Here is a 21284-nt window from a genome sequence, read left to right on the forward strand (position 1 = left end):
GTTCTGTTGGGCACCAAGGCTGCTGAAGGAAACACACGGAAAATCTGAGTTCACGTTGTGAGTTGTCACTTTTAGAGAGTGAGAGAGAGAGTCATCTTTGGAGTTGTGTAGACTGTGCTACCACTGCTGTAGTAAGTGCTTGAGAAAGTGCAATAGAGTTAGCAAACACAATCCCAGCCCTTGAAGCTCACGATCAATCAGTAGCATTTACTGAGCACTTAATGTGTGCCAAAGAACAAATTAAGCACGAAGGAAGAACGGTAGAATTTGAGAAGCCCTCAGGAAGCTTACAGGCTAGTGAGGGAGACAGGCATAAAGTGTGTGTGTGTATGTTAATATGTCCTTTTCCTTCGAATTCAAAGGTGACGCAGAAGTTGAAATTCACCACAAATGTGTGTGTGTGTGTGTGTGTGTGTGAATGTGTAGTAATATGTAGTTTTCCTTCGTATTCAAAGGTGACACTGAAGGTGAAGTTCACCATGAGTACTTGTGTGTGTGTTTGTGTGTATTAATATGTACTTTTCCTTCCTATTCATAGGTGACACATGGCAAAGTTCACCACAAGTGCTGGTGGGGCTGAAAAGGCCAAAGAGTGACCCACAGTCCCAGCCACACTGGCCACATGGAAAGATTGTTGCCTGTTGTTGTGCTTAATGTTTGCAGTGCCTGATGTCGTTTCCTTTTCTGCCTCCTTGTTTCTCTTTCGCCTCCTTGTTTCTCTTTCCCCTCCTTGTTTCTCTTTCCCTATGAAGGTTTGCTCCAAGAGAGCTGCTTCTTCCCTGATGGAAGTGGAACATACACGTCCGTCATCAGCTACATGATGCCCATTCTCAGTGCCATGTAAATCCCGAGACCCAGAACTCATCCCATAGACTGTTTCGGTCCTTTGCTGTAAACCTCAGAGAGTACCTGCTATCCATTCGGACTTCCTCGGGAAGCAGCTATATTCAGGTTGGTGGCCCCAAAGCTCCTTCTCTGTCAAATTTCTGGCATGGCTACTGCTGTCGCCATCTCTGGGTCAGGCTGTAAGCAATTCAGATGGCTCTTATCAAGAAGTTGAACAGTTCTCTGAGCTAACCCCAGCGAGAAATCCCATGTGATAATAATAATAATAATAACAATGGCATTTATTAAGCACTTACTATGTGCCAAGCACTGTTGTAAGCGCTGGGGAGGTTACAAGGTGATCAGGTTGTCCCACGGGGGGCTCACAGTCTTAATCCCCATTTTACAGATGAGGTAACTGAGGCACAGAGAAGTTAAGTGACTTGCCCAGAGTCACACAGCTGACAATTGGCAGAGCTGGGATTTGAACCCATGACCTCTGACTCCAAAGCCTGTGCTCTTTCCGCTGAGCCACGCTGCTTCCCATGTACTCCTCTTAAGAAAAAAATGTTATTAATCATAATAGTGATGATAATAATTGTGGTACTTCTTAAGCGCTTACTATGTGTCAAGCACTGTACTGGAGTAGACCCAAGATGATCAGCTCCCACATAGGGCTCTCAGTCTAAGTAGGAGGGAGAACAATTTTTGAATTCCCGTTTTTGCCGGATGAGGAACTGAGGGACAGAGAAGTTAGGAAACTTACCTTGGCCACAGCAGAGAAGTGGAAGAGTCAGATTAGAACACGGGTCCTCTGACTCTCAGTCCCGGGCTCTTTCCCAACGGCCACGATGCTTGTCCTATGTGGCCAGGAATCAAAATGAGATGGCTTTGGTGCCTCTCCAGACTGTCTTTTGACCTTCTGGGTTTTGCTCAGTGCTAGTGGAAGGATCTGCTATGAGGAGAAAGCAGAATTTTGCACAGAAACCACAGGTTCTGTTGGGCACCAAGGCTGCTGAAGGAAAGACAAGGAAAATTTGAGTTCAAGATGTGAGTTGAGAGAGAGAGAGAGAGCCATCTTTGGAGTTGTATAGGCTGTTCTACCATGATCCCTTCCCTGACAAGTTATAGGAGTAAATGTGCTTGATGTTTCGTCTCTGAAAACGGGATGACCTTTCCCACCGGGGAAAGGCCTGTGACTGGTTACCCACACCTCTGGCATTTAGACTTCCATCTCTGTCTCATCACAGCCACAGACTGATTCCCACACTGACACTGGTGGTGTTCAGAGCACCATCCTGTTTGACCTCATCGGGATCCACATTGACTCCACCAGCATTTAGACCGCCATCCCACTGTCCCATCATAGCCAAAGATTGGGACCCACGCGGACAACACCGGCATCCAGATCTCCATCCCACCGTCTCATCAGAGCCACGCACAGGTTTGCAGTCACAAGCCCTCCAAGAGAAACATCCAGAAGGCTAATGCTATCCTCTCTGTGGAGAAATTTCCTGTATCTCAGATCCCTGGCTCTTTGTTTTGAAATCAGTCAAAACTGCAAATTCCATGTTTGAAAGGGGTCTGCAGAGGACTGACTTGTGCTTTGAAACCCTTCATAAATACGTCAGTTAGGGATTTCTCAGCCCCATGGGTTCCTGTGCATCTGGTGACTCGAGGCAAAGATAAAATTTCTGAAGTGATGAGTTTGCGCTGAATTCTGGCCTTGTCCCAACCATCCTCCTGCCATTGTTGTTAAAAGCATTTATGAAGTGCCTTTTCACGTCGCTATTCTGGCCCTGGGTGAGGGGCTCACTTTTAAGAATTGCACGATAGACTCCAGAGAAGTCAGGAGTGCTGAAGCTAAGCAGCAAAGGGATACTCAGTCTGTCCATGAGTCCGACCTGGGGTCGTAGTGGTGGCCCATTCGGTCTGCCCCACGAACACGCGGACCCGGGATGGCTCTAACTTGTGCCTTGTGTGCCGACCACCACCCTTCCCGCCCCTCTCGTGGGTCTGTGCCATGCGTTCCGGACAGAGATCTGCTGGCGCATCAAGTCAGTCTCCTGATGACTAGCATCTGTCTGGGGACAGAGAGAGAGAGAGAGAGAGAGAGAAAATGAATGCAGTTGGAATAGGCGGCCAGCCTGTGTGTGGCTGTGGCATCCATCGGGGCCTGGTATCTTGTCAGTCAATCAAACCATTAATGGTATTTATTAAGTAATTTATAACATATAATGTTATTTATATATATATAAAACATATGCATATAACATATAACTAGAGAAGCAGCGTGGCTCAGTAGAAAGAGCACAGGCTTTGGAGTCAGTGGTCATAGGTTCAAATCCGGCTCCGCCAGTTGTCAGCTGTGTGACTTTGGGCAAGTCCCTTCACTTCTCAGGGCCTCAGTTACCTCAATTGTAAAATGGAGATGGACTGTGAGCCCCCTGTGGGACAATCTGATCATCTTGTAGCCTCCCCAGTGCTTAGAACAGTGCTTTGCACATAGTAAGTGCTTAATAAATGCCATTATTATTATTATTATTTCCCCCGTCCCAGATTTTCCCCGACGTGTTTGTTTGGAACGCGACCCCTCATGAGAGGAGATACGAAATGAACAGAGACTTGAGTTCCCGAGGGATGAGGCCTGGATGAAGAAGTTATGATCTCTCCCTGGTTCAGGAATGACCAAGCGAGCATCCCAAGGTACAGAAGTCACTTTTTTCGCACTTCCGAGGAAGTGCTCTGGGCACGTCACCCCCTCTTCTCAAAAATCTCCAGTGTTGCCTGTCAAGCTCCGTATCAAGCAAAAACTCCTCACTGTTGACTTCAAAGCTCTCCATCATCTTGCCCCCACCTACCTCACCTCCCTTCTCTCCTTTTACAGCCCAGTCCACACATTCCACTCCCCTGGTGCTCACCTTCTCACTGTGCCTCGTTTTCGCCCGTCCCGCCGTCAACCCATGGCCCAGGTCCTACCTCTGGCCTGGAGCACCCTCCCTCCTCAAATCCGCCAAGTAATTGCACTTCCCCGCTTCAAAGCCCTACTGAAAGCTCACCTCCTCCAGGAGACCTTCCCAGACTAAGCCCCCCCCTTTTCCTCTGCTCCTCCTCCCCTCCCCATCACCCCAACTCACTCCCTTTGCTCTTCCCCCCTCCCTGCCCCACAGCACTTGTGTATATATGTACATATTTGTCTAGTCATTTATATTAATGATGTGTATATATCTGTAATTCTACTTATATTGATGCTTTTGTTGCCTGTATACTTTTTTTGATGCCTCACCTGGCAGATGAGGCACAGAGAAGTTAATTGACTTACCCAAGTTCACAAAGCAGACAAGTGGCGGAGCTGGGATTAGAACCCAGATCCACCTGATTCCAAGATTTGCGCCTTCTCCACTAGGCCCTGCTGCTCCTAATGAAAGACATCTTTTCATTTAAGGTTCCAACACAGTTCTTTCAACAGTTTTCACTGTGAAAACAGACCACCTGCTATCATTTTTTCCTTCCTTGGCGGGCACTGGTCAGTGAATGATCTGGAGGCAGAATATAAGCCTGTCTGCTTAGTGCACACGGGCGATTAGAAGGAGGATTCTCTTGTTATTTCCTGTAGCACACACACAGTTCTTGTAAATACCACTTTCTCTTTCCAAGATGAGTGTGAGTCAGCCTGTTATCTATTTTAAGGAGTTTTTTCTGAGCGAATATGCTGTCGCTCCCAGCTACCCCTCGGCCCAGAGAGCCCCTGACCCAGATTCAGCTCATTTCCATGGCTTCTTTTTTCTGACTCTCTGGAGGTGGCTTCCGGCAATAATCCTCCAATGGGGAGAGCCCCGTCTGAGGCCTCGGGAAATGGCGCATTGACATCAGCTTGCGGCGCTCTGGGCATTATCCAGCGGGGCGGGGAGCTGCCCAAGAACATGGATTCCACTAGACCCTGGCCTGGGCAACCGGCCCGCCTGTCAGCCCACCTCCAGCCCAGTAAAGATTATGCGCTGGTTCCTTCCCACCACCACCGGAGAGATTGTGGCTGGAATTGCTTCTACACTCGCTTCTACCCAGACTGAGGGCCTGGGTTAAGGCCATTAGTCATGAAACCACCTGGGAGCCAAGGGAGCCCATCCCCGTGAGTCCAATTCCAGGGACCGGGATTCATTCCTCAACATTGTGTCTATCCGGGGCGATGTTTTCTCATAAGCCTATCGGAAAGGTGATGTGCCGTTAACTTCTGCTTCAGAACCGGCCCTAAATTTCTGGTCCCAAGATGATTGGCTCATGCAGGTGAGATAAAATTATTCTGCTTTTCACTTTCCCATCCTCCTTCCTTCCCTGTTCCTCCTCCCCAAACCACTACCTTGCTCCTTCATCCCTTTCTCTCCCCTCATTCTACAGGTTACCCTGCTGAAATTGGCTGGAGAGTGGCACCCTTCAACCATTCTGTGTGAAACTCTTCCTTATTCTCTGCTACTGCTCCTCTCCTGTGTCTATCCTTGAGTCCAAGGCCTTGGAGTGTTCTGGGGACATTCAGTTCTGATATTATGGAAAGAGCCAGTGGGGATAGCCCAGGGGCTACCTGGTTGTTTCCCCCAGGTCTGAAGTGGGCTATGGTTTTCAGCACCAGAGGAGCTCGGAGGAAGGTATGTAAGCCGGACTGGCCCTGTGGGTGCCCACTGCCTGTTGAATGTTTGGAGGGGTAGCTGTTTTGCCTTTACTCCCAGACTTGCTCATCTCAGGCCTCTGACAGGACCTTAGAGTTTCCAGTCCAGCCTGAGCCTGTCCCCCCTCGTCCCCTCATCCCCTCTACCATCACATGCCTTTTCTGTCTCTGCTCATTGTGCGCAAGGAACATGTCTGCCAATTCTGCTGTACTGTCCTCTTCCAAACTCATAGAACAGTGCTCTGCACACAGTAAGTGTTCAGGGAACCCCACTGAAGAGATGACAATGTCCCCGCTGGCTCCTGTGGGCTTGTGATCAGTCTGCCTGTCTGTCCGGTTTCCACGTCTCGAAAACGGCAGGAAGAGGTTGAGCTTGTTGATGCTCCTGCCATCCCTAACTCCTTCCCTCCAATCAGTCAAGCAAAGGTATTTATTGAGCTCTTACTATGTGCAAAGCACTGTATCAAGCACTCGGGAGAATACAATACCACAGAATTAACAGACACCTCCCCTGCCTATAAGAAGCTTCCAGCCTATACACGAGTTACACACCCGGGGAAGTCAGTGCCTCTGTTTCCACCAGCTTCTGCTGATCTTAAAGGGACATGGCTTGTTGATGTTCCTGAGATTTGCAGCTCTAGTGTTCTTCGCTTTCATCTGTGCTCATCTGTGAGGGAATGGCAGAGCCTGGAGCTCTGAGGAAAAACTTGGATTGCCTCATGCCACTCGCGGAGACGGAGTGGTTGTTAATGCCTCGTGGGCTGACCTGCCCAGTTGAGGGTCTCTGTCAGGTCACTTGAAGAAGCCAACTATGTGTGATTCCCCACTTTGCCCACTCACTGGTGGGTCCATGCAACGTCCGTCCGTGAAGGTCACTGAGGGGCCAGAAATTGCAACGACACCTATCGTATACAAGAGCGCGGAATCCAGGAAGAGTGAAGTCTCCTCTGGCGTTGCTTACGCCTTCTTAGGTCACAAAATCACACGGCTTCCATCCCTTCCTATCAAGCCCGGAAATCCCCCGAGAGCAGGATCGAAGGAGTCTGGACTGATATCTTAAGTGGGTCGATAGAAACTTAACTGAAATGGATTGGGGGTTTTATCCAAATTGATGTAGTAGAAAGCTAATGTGATCGCTTCCTATTTTCACAAATACAACTACAGTTTCAGCACAAATTGATTTGCTTAGCAAGGATGAATGGTCACCTTTAATAAGGTCAGAGCATATTCTTTTTCAAATCAAAATGGTAGATTTTTCTTTAAAACATTCCCCTGGGTCGCTCTACCTAGAGGACCTTTGGAGGGTTGGAGGGGAGAGAGACTCAGTGTTTGCCATTTGACCCCAGTGTTGTTTTTTAACCTTTTGATGCCTCCAGGGAGAACTCACATCTCCAGCCCCAGAAGACAAGGACCTTTGAAGACCAGTGAAGGAGGAGGTAGATCCCACAATCTAGCAACTTACAGCAGCCTGGTCCTGGTAGGAGAAGGTGGGAACCTGAATGCCGGGTAACCTTGTGGTTTAGGAATTGTGTCTATTCTCCGAGACAGATCTGGTTTGCCGATCTAGAGGTTTATTGTCATCTAGGAGCTATTCTGGGTAAAGTTGGACTTTGGAGCACTGTGCCATTCTCCACAGTTTCTCATGAGAATCACACAGAGGTCAGTGACTTGCCTGTGGACTGTAGCGGGCAGAAGGGGAGGGCCTGACAGGTCATCCTACTTGGCTGGCAGAGACGTCCATCTCCCGGTGACCATAGAATTGTGGGCTAATGGGCTTTGTTCACGCCTTACCCACCATCCGGTCCAGGTTGAAAGTGTTCCTGCTGGCTCCCTTGGAGTTGGGCACTGTGGGCACTGACCAGTGACACCCCTCCTCTCCCTGGCCTCCATAGAGGCAGTTGGCAGGGTGCCGGCAGTATAGGAGACACCAGACGCTTCACAGGACAGCAGGAAACCCTGAATGGAGTCAGGGCAGCATCACAGGGTCTCCGGGAAACTCCTTGCTCTTCCTCTGCAGGGGCTGCCGCAGGTAAAACCATGCCAGGAGGTTCGGGCCATTCCGAAAACTTCCCATCGACGGGTGGGTTGAGTGTTCAGCTGCCTGCGTAGACTCACCTTTAGCATTTGGAGCACTGATGAAATCCCAAGCGATTTCCAAGATCCCACCGGACCGTCTTAGAGGAGGAAGGTGAGGAAGCATTGCGGAATCCCACTGCCACCCCCAAGTCCCATTGCGTCCCAGTGGTGGCCAGATCAGAGCCAGAGGCTCCTTAATGACCATGAGAACATGGGAAACCTCGGTGAGCTGTAGGGATCCGCGGTATACCGTGGTGAGCTGCAATCAGCCACGGCTAACCACAAAAACATGGATGACTCCAGTGAGCGGCAGTGAACCCCCAGGAACTACAAGGACATGGACAACCCCAGTGAGCTGCAATGAAGCACAGGAACAAGGTAAACCCAACTGAGTTGCTGTGAACCCCAGTGAAGCACGGGAACATAGCAAAACCCTGTGAGCTGCTGTGAACCCCAGAAAGCATTGGTGAGCTTCTGAGAACCCTAGTGAATCAATGAATTAATCATTGTTCATTGAGCATTTACTGTGTGCAGAGCACAGTACTAAGTGCTTGGGAGAGTCCAATTCACCAGAGTTGGTAGACACATTCCTTGGCCAAAGTGAGCTTACCGTCTAGAGGGGGAGTGAGACATTAATATAAATAAATCATAGTTAATGAACATAAGTATTATGAGGCTGAGGTAAGGGTGAATAAAAGGAGCAAATTCAAGTGCAAGTGCAGCACAGAAGGGAGTGGGAGAAGTGGAAATGGGAGCCTAGTCTGGGAAGACCTCTTGGGGGAAACGTGCTTTCAAAAAGGCTTTGAAGGTGGGGAGAGTGGTGGTCTGTCCGCAATGAAGAGGGAGGGCATTCCAGGCTAGAGGCAGAATGTGGGCAAGAGGTCAGCAGCAAGACAGATTGAGATAGAGGTACAATGAGTAGGTTAGCATGAGAGGAGAGAAGTGATTGTCAGTTTTATCGTAGTAGAAGAGCAGCAAGGTAAGGTAGGAGGGGGCAAGGAGATTGAGTGCTCTAAAGCTGATGGTAAGGAGTTTCTGGTTGACTCAGAGGTGTGTGGGTAACCACACGAGTGGGAAAACTTGCACTGAGCGTTTGTGTAGGAAAATGATCTGTGCAGCAGAGTGAATTATGGACTGGAGTGGGGAGAAATAGGAGTCACGGAGGTCAGCAAGGAGGCTGATAGAGTAATCGAGGCGGGATAGGAAAAATGCTTGGATTAATGTGGTAGCAGTTTGGATTTCAGTGATGTGAACGTTGAGCTGACAGGATTTAGTGACAGATTGAATCCGTGGCTTGAGTGAGAGAGAGGATCGGAGGATAATGCCAAGATTACAGACTTGTGAGACAGGAAAGATGGTAGTGGTATCTTTGGTGATGGGAAAGTCAGGGGGACGGCAGGGATCTCCCATGACCTCTGGCTGAACAGTCTCCCTTTACCTCTGTCACCTCCCAGTCATTTGGGCTGGGGGACGAGCGTGGAATGTCTGGTGGTGATATTCTGTCATTCCCCCCCTTAGTCGACTCTCAGCAGGGAATGAGGCATTGTGAGGTTCGTGGGCTCTCAGGCCTGGACATCATTGGAGATTGGTTCTCCGTCTCAGACAGCCATGGGGGGATGTGCCTCATACTCACCGGGAGAGCGAAAGCAGCTTTCCGTGGCATTAACTGGGCCCCAGAAGGAGCTGGCCAGGCAGCTGGAACCTTCTAGCAGGTCTTAGAGTTGGGCTGGAAAGGAGAAGGCCATTCTGGAAAGGTCAAATGTGTGGTGTGGCCTTGTTTTGTTTTGTTTTTTAAAATGGCATTTATTAAGCGCTTACTATGTGCAAAGCACTATTCTAAGCACTGGGGAAGTTACTAGGCAATCAGGTTGTCCCACGGGGGGCTCACAGTCTTAATCCCCATTTTACAGATGAGGTAACTGAGGCACAGAGCAGTTAAGTGACTTGCCCAAAGTCATACAGCTGACAGTTGGCGGAGCTGGGATTTGAACCCATGACCTCTGACCTGCTTGTTCACTCTCACCGCCCAAACAGAGCCCACCCAAGTGGCTCCAACATAATAATAATAATAATAATGGCATTTGTTAAGCGCTTACTATGTGCAAAGCACTGTTCTATGCGCTGGGGGGATACAATGTGATCAAGTTGTCCCACGTGGGGCTCACAGTCTTAATCCCCATTTTTACAGATGAGGTAACTGAGGCTCAGAGAAGTTAAGTGACTTGCCCAAGGTCACACAGCAGACTTGTGCTGGAGACAGGATTCGAACCCAAGACCTCTAACTCCAAAGCCCGTGCTCTTTCCACTGAGCCACGCTGCTTCCCAACATCATGGCCTAGCATGAGGATCAAGGGGCTGGGTGGCAAAATTCTCAGGATTGTTCAGTCCATCAGTGGTATTTATTGAGCGCTTACTATGTGCAAAGCACTCTGCTAAGAGCTTGATTAGGCCCGAGTAGAGAGAGTTTGGAGGCTCAAGGAGGGGAGTGGGAAATTCATGCAGAGCTGAAGACTTAAGAGTGGAAGATGGACATTAAAATGAATTGATCCTTTTCCCATGCTACTTTTTGAACCTAGGGCCCACCTTGGAGCAAGACTTTTAACCTCTCTGAGCCTCAGGTTCCTTCTCTGCTCAGTAGGGAAGATGATCTCCACTTCTTCCCTCACCTCCCTGGGCCTTTGGGAAGTGATGTGACCGTGCTTGTCGGACCGGTTCCATTTGGGTGGTGATCACTGCTGACCCAGCCCCTGGGGGAACAGGAAATGGGAGACGGACACGACAGTCCCGGAGCCGGAGTGGGAGTGGGTGCGGGTACCCCAGAGAAGCAGACACGAGTCCACAGGATATCTTAATGTGTTGCTGCTGGTCTGGTGTGACGAAACGAAATAATTTGGGATGAGAGGAACCGTGAATACGTCGGCGCTTCTACTCTGCCCACGTCCGAATCCCGTCCCGGCCGTCGGGCCAAGGAAATAGCCGGGGAGAATCTTCAGCTTTCCAAAGGCATTGTTTTTCCCGTAGTTTCTTTTCTGAAGCAAACGCCAGAGGCCTTTGCGTCTGATAATTCAGGTTCTGGCAGGAAGTGGGTAATTCTGAAAAGCCATTCTTAGAAGATTTCTAGCAGATCCAGGAGGGCCTTCAAACTGCAGCTCTTATTGTGTTTCAAACCTTTGGGGTTTTTTTTCCATTTGTTGGAACAGCAATAAAAGCACTGATGCTAGTTTGTCTGACATGTCTGGCTGGAAAATAGGCAGAGCAGTGGACCAGATGATTGTGAAGGCTTCCTGGCCATAAAAAGTTTTATAAAATGATGAGAAAATGGAAGGAGAGATGGCCGGGGGTGAGTGGGGTTGCGAGGGAAAGAGGGGGGCAGGGGAATTGGGCTGAAGAGGGAGATGTAGTCAAAGGAAAGAAGCTTCACCAAATGCTCTCTGACCCCAGAAGCGCTACTCGTAACACCCCAGTCGGTACTGTCTGACCCTTTGGGGAAAACAGGCAGCCCCAGGTGCCCCTGCCCATCGCCAAAGGGCCATTTTCTCCCCTCTGTAGGAATGGTTGATGGGAGGTGCAGGGGGCTGCTGTGGGAGATGCCCCCGACTCACAGGCGTATTGTGACAAAAACCGGGCGGGGAAACCTGGGCAGAGGATTGGGGTGGGAGAGTCACACAGGAGGCTCCAGAGGCCCTGTGGCGGGTCCCTAAGGGGCAGCAGAAAAAAAGGCTCCCCAGTTTCTGGGTCTCCCTGACAGGGTCAAGCCACATATTCACCAAATCCTGTCAGTTTTTCCTTCACAACATTGCTAAAATCTGCCCTTTCCTCTCTGGCCAAATTGCTACTAGGCTGATCCAAGCTCTTGACCACTGCATCTGTCTTTTACCTGCCTCCCATCTCTCCACACTTCAGTCTACATTTCACTCTGCTGCGCAGATCACTTGTCTCAAAAAAACACGCATTCCAGATCTCCCCACCTCCAGTGGCTGCCCATCCACCTCCAAATCAAGCGGAAAGTCCTTAGCTTTGGCTTTAAAGTATTCCATCCGCTCACCCTTTCCCACCTCACCGAATCCGTCTCCTGCTACGGCCCAGTCTGCACACTACATTCCTCAGCTTACTCACTGCACCCGCATCTCACGTTTCTCACCATCATCCTCTTTCTTACATCCTCCCCCTAGCCTCGAATTTCCTCCTCGTCTACGTATGCCAGACCACCATCTCACCCACCTTCAAAGCCGTATTAAGGTCACATCTCCAAGAGGCCTTTCTCAATTAAGCCCTCTTTTCCCTAGCTCCCTTTTCCTCCTGTGTCCTCTATGCACTTTGATCTGTGACAATTGGCCTTCAGATATTTGCCCCACCCTTAGCTGCACATCACCTATGTTCGTATCTTCAAATTATTTGAGTGATTTATTTATATTAACATCTGTCTCCCCTCTCTAGACTGTGAGCTTTCTGTGGGCAGGGAATGTGTCTACCAACTCTGCTATATCGCACTATCCCAGGCACCTTGAACAGTGCTTTGTGCACACCAAGCGCTCAATAAATACCATAAACAACAAAAAAATGGTCTCTTCTCCAGAAGTGCAGCCTCATGGGGATTTACCTCTGCCAATGCCTTTTGGAAGAGCTGCTGTGGCCTACACAGATCAAGATCTCTTCCGGCTAAATGTGGGACCTGGTCTGGATTTCCTCAGAACAACGGGTAAGTGAAAATCAAGGCTTGAAATGCAGTCTGGGGGGGTCTGGTCACCCAGGCCTATGGAAGTGATGAGGTGGGGTTAGTCTGAGCCACCCGGGGGGGGATGAGGTGTGCTATATATGTTTCTCCTCTTCCTCCCTTTTCTCCCCTCCTGCCCATCTCTTCCTCCTCTTCTCATTGCTCCTTCTCTTCCACCGACCTCCATGACCTCCAGGAGGCCGCAGCCAAGCAGAAACCCCTGTCCGTTGGGTTTCAGGCAGTCAATCCTCTCTCTGTCTACATATCCTTTCCGTTTTCCCGCTATGACCTAGACCGCACACTGGCTACTCTGTCACCAACCGACCTTCTCCTGTGCTTCACTCTCATCTCTCTCACCGTCGAGCCCTTGCTCATGGCCTTTGTCCTGCCTGGATCTCCCTTTCCATTCATATCTGACAGGCCACCGTTCTCCTTATCCTCAATATTTCAATACTTAGTATTTACAAAACAGAACTCCTAATTTTTCCAAACATGCCCTCTCCTCCCCTCAACTACCCTCACAAGCCCACAACCTAGATATTATCTTTGCCTGAACTCTTTCCTTCACCCCGCTTACTCAATTACCAAATCTAACTTCACAAACTCTCCAAAATCCATCCCTTCCTTTCCAGGCAAACTGCCACCACACTGGTCCAAGCCCCCCACTTTTTTTTATGGAATTTGTTAGTGCTTTGTGTTGGGCACTGTACTAAGTGCTGGGGTAAATACAAGCTAATCAGATTGGACACAGTCCCTGTCCCTCAAGGGGCTCATTGTTTACAGATGAGGTAACTGAGGCTCAGAGAAGTGAAGTCATTTGCCCAAGGTTATAGAGCACACAAGTGGTGGAGATGGGATTGGAACCCAGGTCCTTATTCATTCATTCATTCATATTGAGCGCTTACTGTGTGCAGAACACTATACTAAGCGCTTGGGAAGTACAAGTTGGCAACGTATATAGATGGTCCCTACCCAACAACGGGCTCACAGTCTAGAAGGGGGAGACAGACAACAAAACAAAACAAAACATGTGGACAGGTGTCAAGTCATCACAATAAGTAGAAATAAAGCTAGATGCACATCATCAACAAAATAAATAGAATAGTAAATATGTACAAGTAAAATAAATAGAGTATGACTCCCTGTCCACTAGTATTCTATCCACTTGGGCCATGCTGCTCATCATATCTGACCCTCGGCTCCAGGTTCTCTCCTCTCTAGTTAATTCTTCACTCTGCTGACCAGATCATTTTTCTAATCAATATTTCATGGCCCATCACCCCATTCCTCAAAAAACCTTCAAAGGTCGTTCATCCATGTCTGCATCAAGCAGAAACTCGTCACCACCATCAGGTTTAATGCACTCGATCAGCTTTCCCACACCTATCTTACCTCTTTGACTTCCCACAGCGCATGACCTACGTATTTGCTTCACTAACGGTGACCTACTCACTGTGCCTTGCTGTCATCGCTCTCGCCACTGACCCCTAGTTAATGTTCTTCCTGCCTGATTCTCCCCCCAACTTCACACCACATTTCCTCCAAGAAGCCTTCCCTGAAAAATCTCGCATCCCCCAACTCTTATTGTCCCTCACTTCTTTGCAGCCTAATCATATAGTCCCAAAACCCTTAAAGAACTTTGCTGTTCACCCTACTTCGCCCCTCACTACAGCCCAGCCCACAGACTTCACTCCTCTAATGCCATTCTACTCACCGTACCTCAATTTCATCTGCCTCACCACTGGCTTCTTGCCCACATCCTGCCTCTGGCCTGGAATGCCTTCTCTTTACATATTCGACAGACGATCGCTCGCCCCACTTTCGAAGCCTTATTGAAGGCACAACGCCTCCAAGAAGCCTTCCCTGATACCACCCTGATTTCCTCTTTTCCTCCTAATAATAATAATAATGATGACATTGATTAAGCGCTTACTATGTGCAAAGCACTGTTCTAAGCGCTGGGGAGGTTATAAGGTGATCAGGTTGTCTCATGGGGGCTCACAGCCTTAATCCCCATTTTACAGATAAAGTAACACGCACAGAGAAGTTAAGTGACTTGCCCAAAGTCACACAGCTGACATTTGGCTGAGCTAGGATTTGAACCCATGACCTCTGACTCCAAAGCCCGTGCTGTTTCCACTGAGCCACGCTGCTTCTCCCCTCCCTTCTGTGTCACCCTGACTTGCTCCCTTTATTCACCCCACCGCCCGGCCCCATAGGACTCATGTACATTTCCATAATTTATTTATTTATATTAATGTCGGTCTCCCTCTCTAGACTGTAAGCTTGTTGTGGGCAGAAAATGTGTGTGTTATATTGCTATGTTGTACTCTCCCAAGTGCTTAGTGCTTTGCTCTGCGTAAAGTAAGCACTCAATAATATGATTGCTTGCTTGCTTACCTCCACATCTCTTTGTTCATATCTTTATAATCTGTCACTTCCCGGGAAAACAGCAATGCCTAGCGGATAGACCCTGGGCCTGAGAGTCAGAAGGACCTGGGTTCTAATCCTGGTTCTGCCACTTGTCTGCTATGTGACTGTGGGCAAGTTACTTAATTTCTCTGTGACTCAGTTACCTCATCTGTAAAATGGGGATTAAGACGGTGAGCCCCATGTGGACTGTGTTCAACCTGATTAGCTTGTATCTACCCCAGAGCCTAGAACAGTGCTTGACACATTGTTACCGCTTAACAAATGCAATCATTTTTGTTATTATTAGTATTATTATTTATTATTATTTACTGATGTGTATTTTAATGTCTGTCTCCCTCACTAAGCCATAAGATCCTTGGGGACAGGAATCTTTGTCTACATTGTATTGAATTCTTCTCAGGGCTTAGTACAGTGCCCTGGACACCATCAGTGATCATTAACTAACACTGATGGATGGAGAGGTGGATCCTTCCCAACTCCTGGGGAGAGATGTAACCAGGCCCGTGTACCCACTTCTGGAGAAAGGTGGACTCTCTAAGTCTGGACACTGTTTCAATCAATCTATCATTAATATTTAATGAGCACTTACTATGTGCAGAGCACTGTACTAAGTTCTTGGAAGAAGACAATAGTACAGAGTTGAGTGGTAGTGTTAAGAGTTGGGCATTTGGGTGGGGGCTGTTGGGAACCTCCAGCCTGCCCGCCCTTTACCCTGCCATCTTATTATACCTATATCCTTCTTGTGTTCTATAGACGGAAACCCCCACCCCGGTTCACGGGCCGCTCCATGTTGTCAGTGCCCCCACTCCGGTCCTTGTGTTCTAGAAATGGAGTTCCACTGCCTGTGGGGACAGCAGCCACTCAGAAGTGTCATCGCCCCTCACCACTCCCGTGCTCCTGTTTTACTCCTCGGCCCGTGGGACAGGGCCCACTCAGGTATGTCAACCTCTGGCTCATTTCCCCTGTGCTCCTGCTCTGCAGAAAGGCTTGTGTGGGAAGGGCACGCGGGTTTCCTGGGCTCGCTGTTCACAGATGGTGGGAGAAACCTGCCACCATAAAGAAAAGCTCAATTTTTCTATCAGCCCTTGTGTGAAGCGATGAGTTCTACCGGTTGGCACAAACAGGACCTCATCTGGCTTGAGAATTCCCTCGGCTGCCTCATGGGGAGGTGGGCAGGTGGTGGCAGCCCCAGCTATCAGAGAAGAAGGTGAGGGGTTATCGACCCTTGGCTGGGGATCAGAGCGGCAGAGAGGGGCAAGTCCTGAAGGGAGACTGGCGAGAGGGGCAAGTCCTGAAGGGAGACTCCCCACGCCAGCGGAGGTTAGGAATGACACTTCTGACGTTGCTTAATGTAAACTCTATCCAAATATTTATTTGGTTTTCAACTTCTGTAACAGAAACACAATTTTTTGCAAGTGTTCTCAAGTAAAAATATGTACAAACAAAGATATACAGTACAGAGGAAGCCAGCTAAAAGCCTACAGGTCTGTCTATAAATAGGTTCCCAGTAAACGACATCACAACGCTGAACGGTGTTGGACACCACGCTGCCTTCCGCCCAGAGGCACACAGTAAGTGACCCTGCCCCCCAACACACATACAGCCACACACAGTCATACACACAAACACACACACACACACCCCTTCCTCGACACCACACCGACCACGCCGATGCCCCAGGAGTAGTGAGATAGCAGGAGCGGGCTCCCTCCCCTCAGGGGCGGCCGGGAGCCTTCTCTCCTTTTCAAGTATTTAACCCTGGGGTTGGAGGGCGGGCAGCTAGGCAGCTCGGTCGACTCCATCGATGTGGTGCGAAGAAGAAGGACCAGGGAGCCTCTGTGACATCAGGAGATAGAAAGGAGCAGCATTTCCCACCTTACTCAGTGAAGGCTCTATTATCCTCAGCCCCCAGCAGGCTCCAAGGGGCTCAGGTCAAAGGTGAGCCACCGTGCCAGCGTTTCCAGCACAGAAGGCTAGCCCCACCACCACTGTTCTCGTTCAGCCACCTGGACTTGCAGGATTCGTGGACGCAGCATGGCCCAACGTGGCAAGGGCAGTGAAGAGGCCTGCCTGCGCCCGGCCCGGACTCATGGCCGCCCGGCCCCGCGAACAGGTGTCGGGCCGGTGGTTCCCCCAGCCTGTCGGGTCCCGTTCGGGCCACAGCCGCCCACCCCAGTCACCCTGCGATGAGGCCGGGCTTCCAGATGTTCCGTTTGGCCCCGACGCAATTCTGCCTGATACTTGTACAAGTTTTTGGTTTGGAAAAACTGAACTGGGAAGCCATCCTCCAAAAAGGCATGCCCAACTCATAAGTCAATCCACCCAATAGCCAGACGCCAGCATCTGCACATCAGGGCACCGATACTTGCTCTCAGCCAGTCCTTGGAAACGAGCCCTTCATCCTCCAGAAGGCTTCCAGGAAAGGGAGGAGAAGCAGCTCTGCCCCCAAGAGCCTTATGAAAAACTCCTCAGCGGACAGAAAAGATGACTGTGTCCATCAGACCTTCTGAATCTAGCCAGGATACACCCTCCTCTTTTCCCCCCAATTATCCCCTAAAGCTCAGAGGAGCCAGCTCTGGGTTCTGCCAGAAACACTCTCTGTCTCTCTGCCTGTTGGTTGACTGTGGCATGTGTAGAAAACATCATCACTCACTGGGCCTTACGAATTGCCTTTTCCTGTGTGACACACCATCATCCAACAGAAATAGTCATGGTTAGCTAAGCACCTTTTGGAAAACTGTGCTATGTCTTAACCACACAGAAAGCGGAACTGGATGGGCCATTGACCGGCGTACAGAATGGGCAGAGGCCTGAATGATGCTTTTTGATGACACTCCCCATTCTGGACAGCTCTGTGAAACTCTGAGAAGAGACTCTTGCTATTGCCTCCTTTCTCAACAGGGAGCTTGTCAGAGATGGTGTTGCGACAGAGCAGGGTTGTAAGTGTCACAGGATTTACAGGAAGTGTCACTGGGAGAGAAGCGTTTGCCACTGAACCGCTTCTGGGAAACTGCTAGCCCCAAAATACTTTTGGGTTCCAGTCAGAGGACTAGAGGAATCTGCATCTGGTAGCCTTAGGCCCGGGCCTCGGGTTGCTCAGGTACTGGGCAGAGCGTGAATTCTCAATCTGGAGAAGCAGCAAGGCTGAGAGGCAAGAGCACCGGCTTGTGAGTCGGAGGATGTTGGTTCTAATCCAGGCTCCACCACTAGTCTGCTGTTTTACCTAGGACAAGCCACTTAACTTCTCTGGGCCTCAGTTACCTCATCTGTAAAATGGGGATTAAGACTGATCCCCACGTGGGACAACCTGATTACCTTATATCTACCTCAGCGCTTAGAGCAGTGATGGCCCATAGTAAGCACTTAACAAATACCTTAATTATTATTATTATTAATCTTATACAGTAGCAATTTCAAAGAAGAAAACTGCATTCTAACTGTTGGAACACCATCAGTGCACAAGTCATTGACCCCAGGGCCATAAAGAATTGAAGACGTATTTGTCTAGTTCAATTCATGTAATACTAATACCTCTGTATGATGTCTTGGAAAAGGTATCACGGCCGATGTCTCACCCATGAAAGGCAGCAGAGCAGAATTCTCCACAAGGAATTGGTGTCGAAAAGTCTTGCTGCCGCAGGAAATGGTGCAGATGTAGCAACTTTCCACAACAGGTAAAAATCCACCAGAACGATACTTACTCTCTCCTCCCTTTTGGACTGCTCTCTCAAAATGCATATCTGTACACTGTAAGCTCCCCCTCTAGACTTAAGCTCCCTCTGGGCAGGGATCTTGTCTGCAGACTCTATTTTGTACTTTCCCAAGCACTTAGTATAGTGCTCTGCACACCTTAAGTGCCCAATCAGTAACATTGATTGACTGTTTTCTCCTTGCTGGCCTCTTTGAGCTTTTCTGGGCTAGTCGTTGCACTTCTAATGAACTCGGTCAGAGAGATCTAATGGGGGTGCCTGAGTAGATTCTAGTAGTAGATTCCCGTGGTGAGGAAGCAGGGCTTGTTAGAGGAATGTCCAGTATAGGGACCCCTTGCCGCCGGCTTCAGAGCTGGACGTGCCTCTCCGATTGCAGGTCCAGTAACCTGGCCCCCGTCAGGGGCTCAAACCTGAATGTGTGGAGGAAGCAGTATCGGGGGTGAGGGAGGGAAAGGGCCAAAGCCCCAAGATGAGCAAAATGGGAGGTGGAAGGAGAGCCCTTTTTCATCGGCCGAGGACCCTGGGCACCTGAAGAAGGGGAAGTGAGGAAGGGCAGCTTTGGGTCTCCGCTCAGAGCCGGAGGATGCCTGTCTTCAAAACTGATTTGCAGTCATAACGGGAGCCCTGTCAAACCCCTGCCCTTTCAGGGAGACGTAGGCATCCCTCTGATATCAGTGGCTCCTTGTCACTTTTACAGTGGACTTCTTCAACAGGATCCCACTCCGAGAGCCGATGGCATTCCCACAAAGAGAGCAACAGGCCAGAATTGGACTCGGTTCCATCTTTCGAAATTTGATCACAAAGGCATACGACAAATTCATTGCTGGATTTATCACTTAAAAATCTCTCTTTCTCTCATACACACACACACACACACACACACACACACACACACACACCATGCAGAACCCTTCTGAAACAAATCAATCATATCGTTTTTCTCTACACAGTGACGATGGCTAAAACGAAATCCTCAGTAGTTCCTCAAATTAGTAGAAATACAATCAAAATTCGGATTAATCTTTCCCCAGAGCCAATCAGAATTTCGTGAAAACCTTTTGCAGTGTTAGATAACTCATCTGACTAGATTTTGTGGAAGAGCCCCTAAAAAGGCATGCACCTAAAGTGAGCTTGCAGAATCATTCCAACATAGAAATAACTAGGAGGATGCAAAACCTTTCCACAAGGTTTCAGGGTACTGACCTGAACAGTGGCTGCGATGAGACAAAATGTCACAGGTAAGAGAGTGACAGAGCCAAAAATGGTTTGGCCCTGACACTCAGCTGGTGGAGTGACAGTTGTCACAGGTTCAGCGGCTCAGCTCTGAATCACCCCAGGCAGTGATCTCAGTTGAGAGTGGGCGATGGCAGCCCTGGGATCCCGGGGAAAAGCTATTTCTTGTGGCCCTTTCCATGGTACATGGTCTGGTTTTCGGAAGGACAAAGCTCCAAAGATTCCCAGATTCATGCAGCCACTAGTAATTCTGAATTTTCTAAGGACGTTCAGTCCTTGCCTTTTACTTGCTCAAGATCCAGTGATTTCCCCAATTTTGCATCAAATTCTTACCCTGACAAAGTCTCGGGGACAGTTGAACGCCTAGGCCGAATGGACGGTGCCCACAAAGCCGCCCTCCCCACCCACGACTTCTGGAGGCTGGCGTGCCCTTCCGACCTCAGACGAGGTGTCGGTTGAATGATTTGGTGGCAGGTTCAGAGCGCAGCTCTGCCAGCTGGGTAATGAAGGGCTCCAGGCTATTGGCAAGGGCCAAGAGGGTGTGCATGTCTCTCCCTAAGAGCCGCTCCCCACTGTGGCAGGTGGGGCAACCGCCCTGAAAAGCGCCTCCCCGAATGGCCACTGGCAGAAAATGCCCGACGGTCTTCAACTGAAGACACGATGATCTGCTCTGCTGGGCCGCCTGGGGAACCTGCCCAGGGGAGACCATGGGGGAATTGTTTCTCATTTTTAGCTTCCAGAAGGATGGGCATCTGTTATGCCCGGGGATGACGTCAGCTGGGACAGGAGGGCCAGCTCGCTCCTGGGCATGGACTAAGATCTATGCCCGCCCATTTTCTGCTGGGCTGGGCCATGAAAGCAAACTACGACTAGAGTCACTGATTCTCTTAGCTGCAAGTGAGATCCGTGCTGGCTAACCTCCGATGTCCCAACAGGCAGGGGCCAGGCTCCTCACCCTCTTCTTTCCCAAGAGGTCCCCGGGGCGAGAGCGCCGAGCCCAGGCAACGGGACATCAGAGCTTCTGTCCGGCCTCGGACGGTGCCACCTCCAGGATGATCTGCAGCGTTCTGGTGATGGACTCTGGAAAGACAAGGGAGGGAGTTGAGAGGGACAGCAGACGCTGGAAGTGGGAGCATCGGAAGCGGGAGCATGGACCGTGACGGTGCACTGAGCTGCGTCCCTCACAACGGGGAGGGCCCCAGGCAGAGTTTCTGTGGGCACCGTGAAGTCTGGGCCAGCGAGTGCTCGGCTCTCATGGGACCATGCCCTTCCCTTGCTGGCCGTCTTGAGTGGTACTAAGTCACCCTTTGTTAGTTGGGTGGCCCTTCTGCCCCTTCCCTGGGCCCTGGGCCCACCAGAGATTTCAAGGGTTTGACAGACCACCCTCTTTAGGGTTCCATCCCACCCCCCAAAACCTCCCCAGTGGGAGGGGCTGAGTGGCAGAGGCACAGCAGCAGCATTGTTCTGGAAGAGCCCAAGGGTGCTGCATGGGACCACCACCTCCTCTTCAGCCTCCTTTCCCTTGTTGGCCTCTCACTATACCAGCTCCACCTCTACATCCTCCTCCTCCTCCTCCGTCACCCTCGCTGCCACCCTTGCCTGACTGTAGGATCCTGCCCAGTCAGTTCCCCGA

The 21284-nt window shown here is 49.9% G+C and overlaps 1 protein-coding gene across 1 annotated transcript in view; it reads right to left on the bottom strand.

Moving 5' to 3' along the window:
- Positions 1 to 18517: 18517 nt before the first annotated feature.
- SLC7A11 (solute carrier family 7 member 11) overlaps positions 18518 to 21284 on the bottom strand; it is a 43731-nt gene continuing 40964 nt past the window's right edge. The window contains exon 12 of the mRNA XM_038748117.1: positions 18518 to 20731. Coding sequence (XP_038604045.1) covers positions 20664 to 20731 — 68 coding nt within the window. The 3' untranslated portion in view covers positions 18518 to 20663. The remainder of the gene's footprint in view (positions 20732 to 21284) is intronic.

The sequence above is a fragment of the Tachyglossus aculeatus genome, chromosome 6 (genome assembly GCF_015852505.1).
Source record: "Tachyglossus aculeatus isolate mTacAcu1 chromosome 6, mTacAcu1.pri, whole genome shotgun sequence".
Classification (NCBI taxonomy): domain Eukaryota; kingdom Metazoa; phylum Chordata; class Mammalia; order Monotremata; family Tachyglossidae; genus Tachyglossus; species Tachyglossus aculeatus.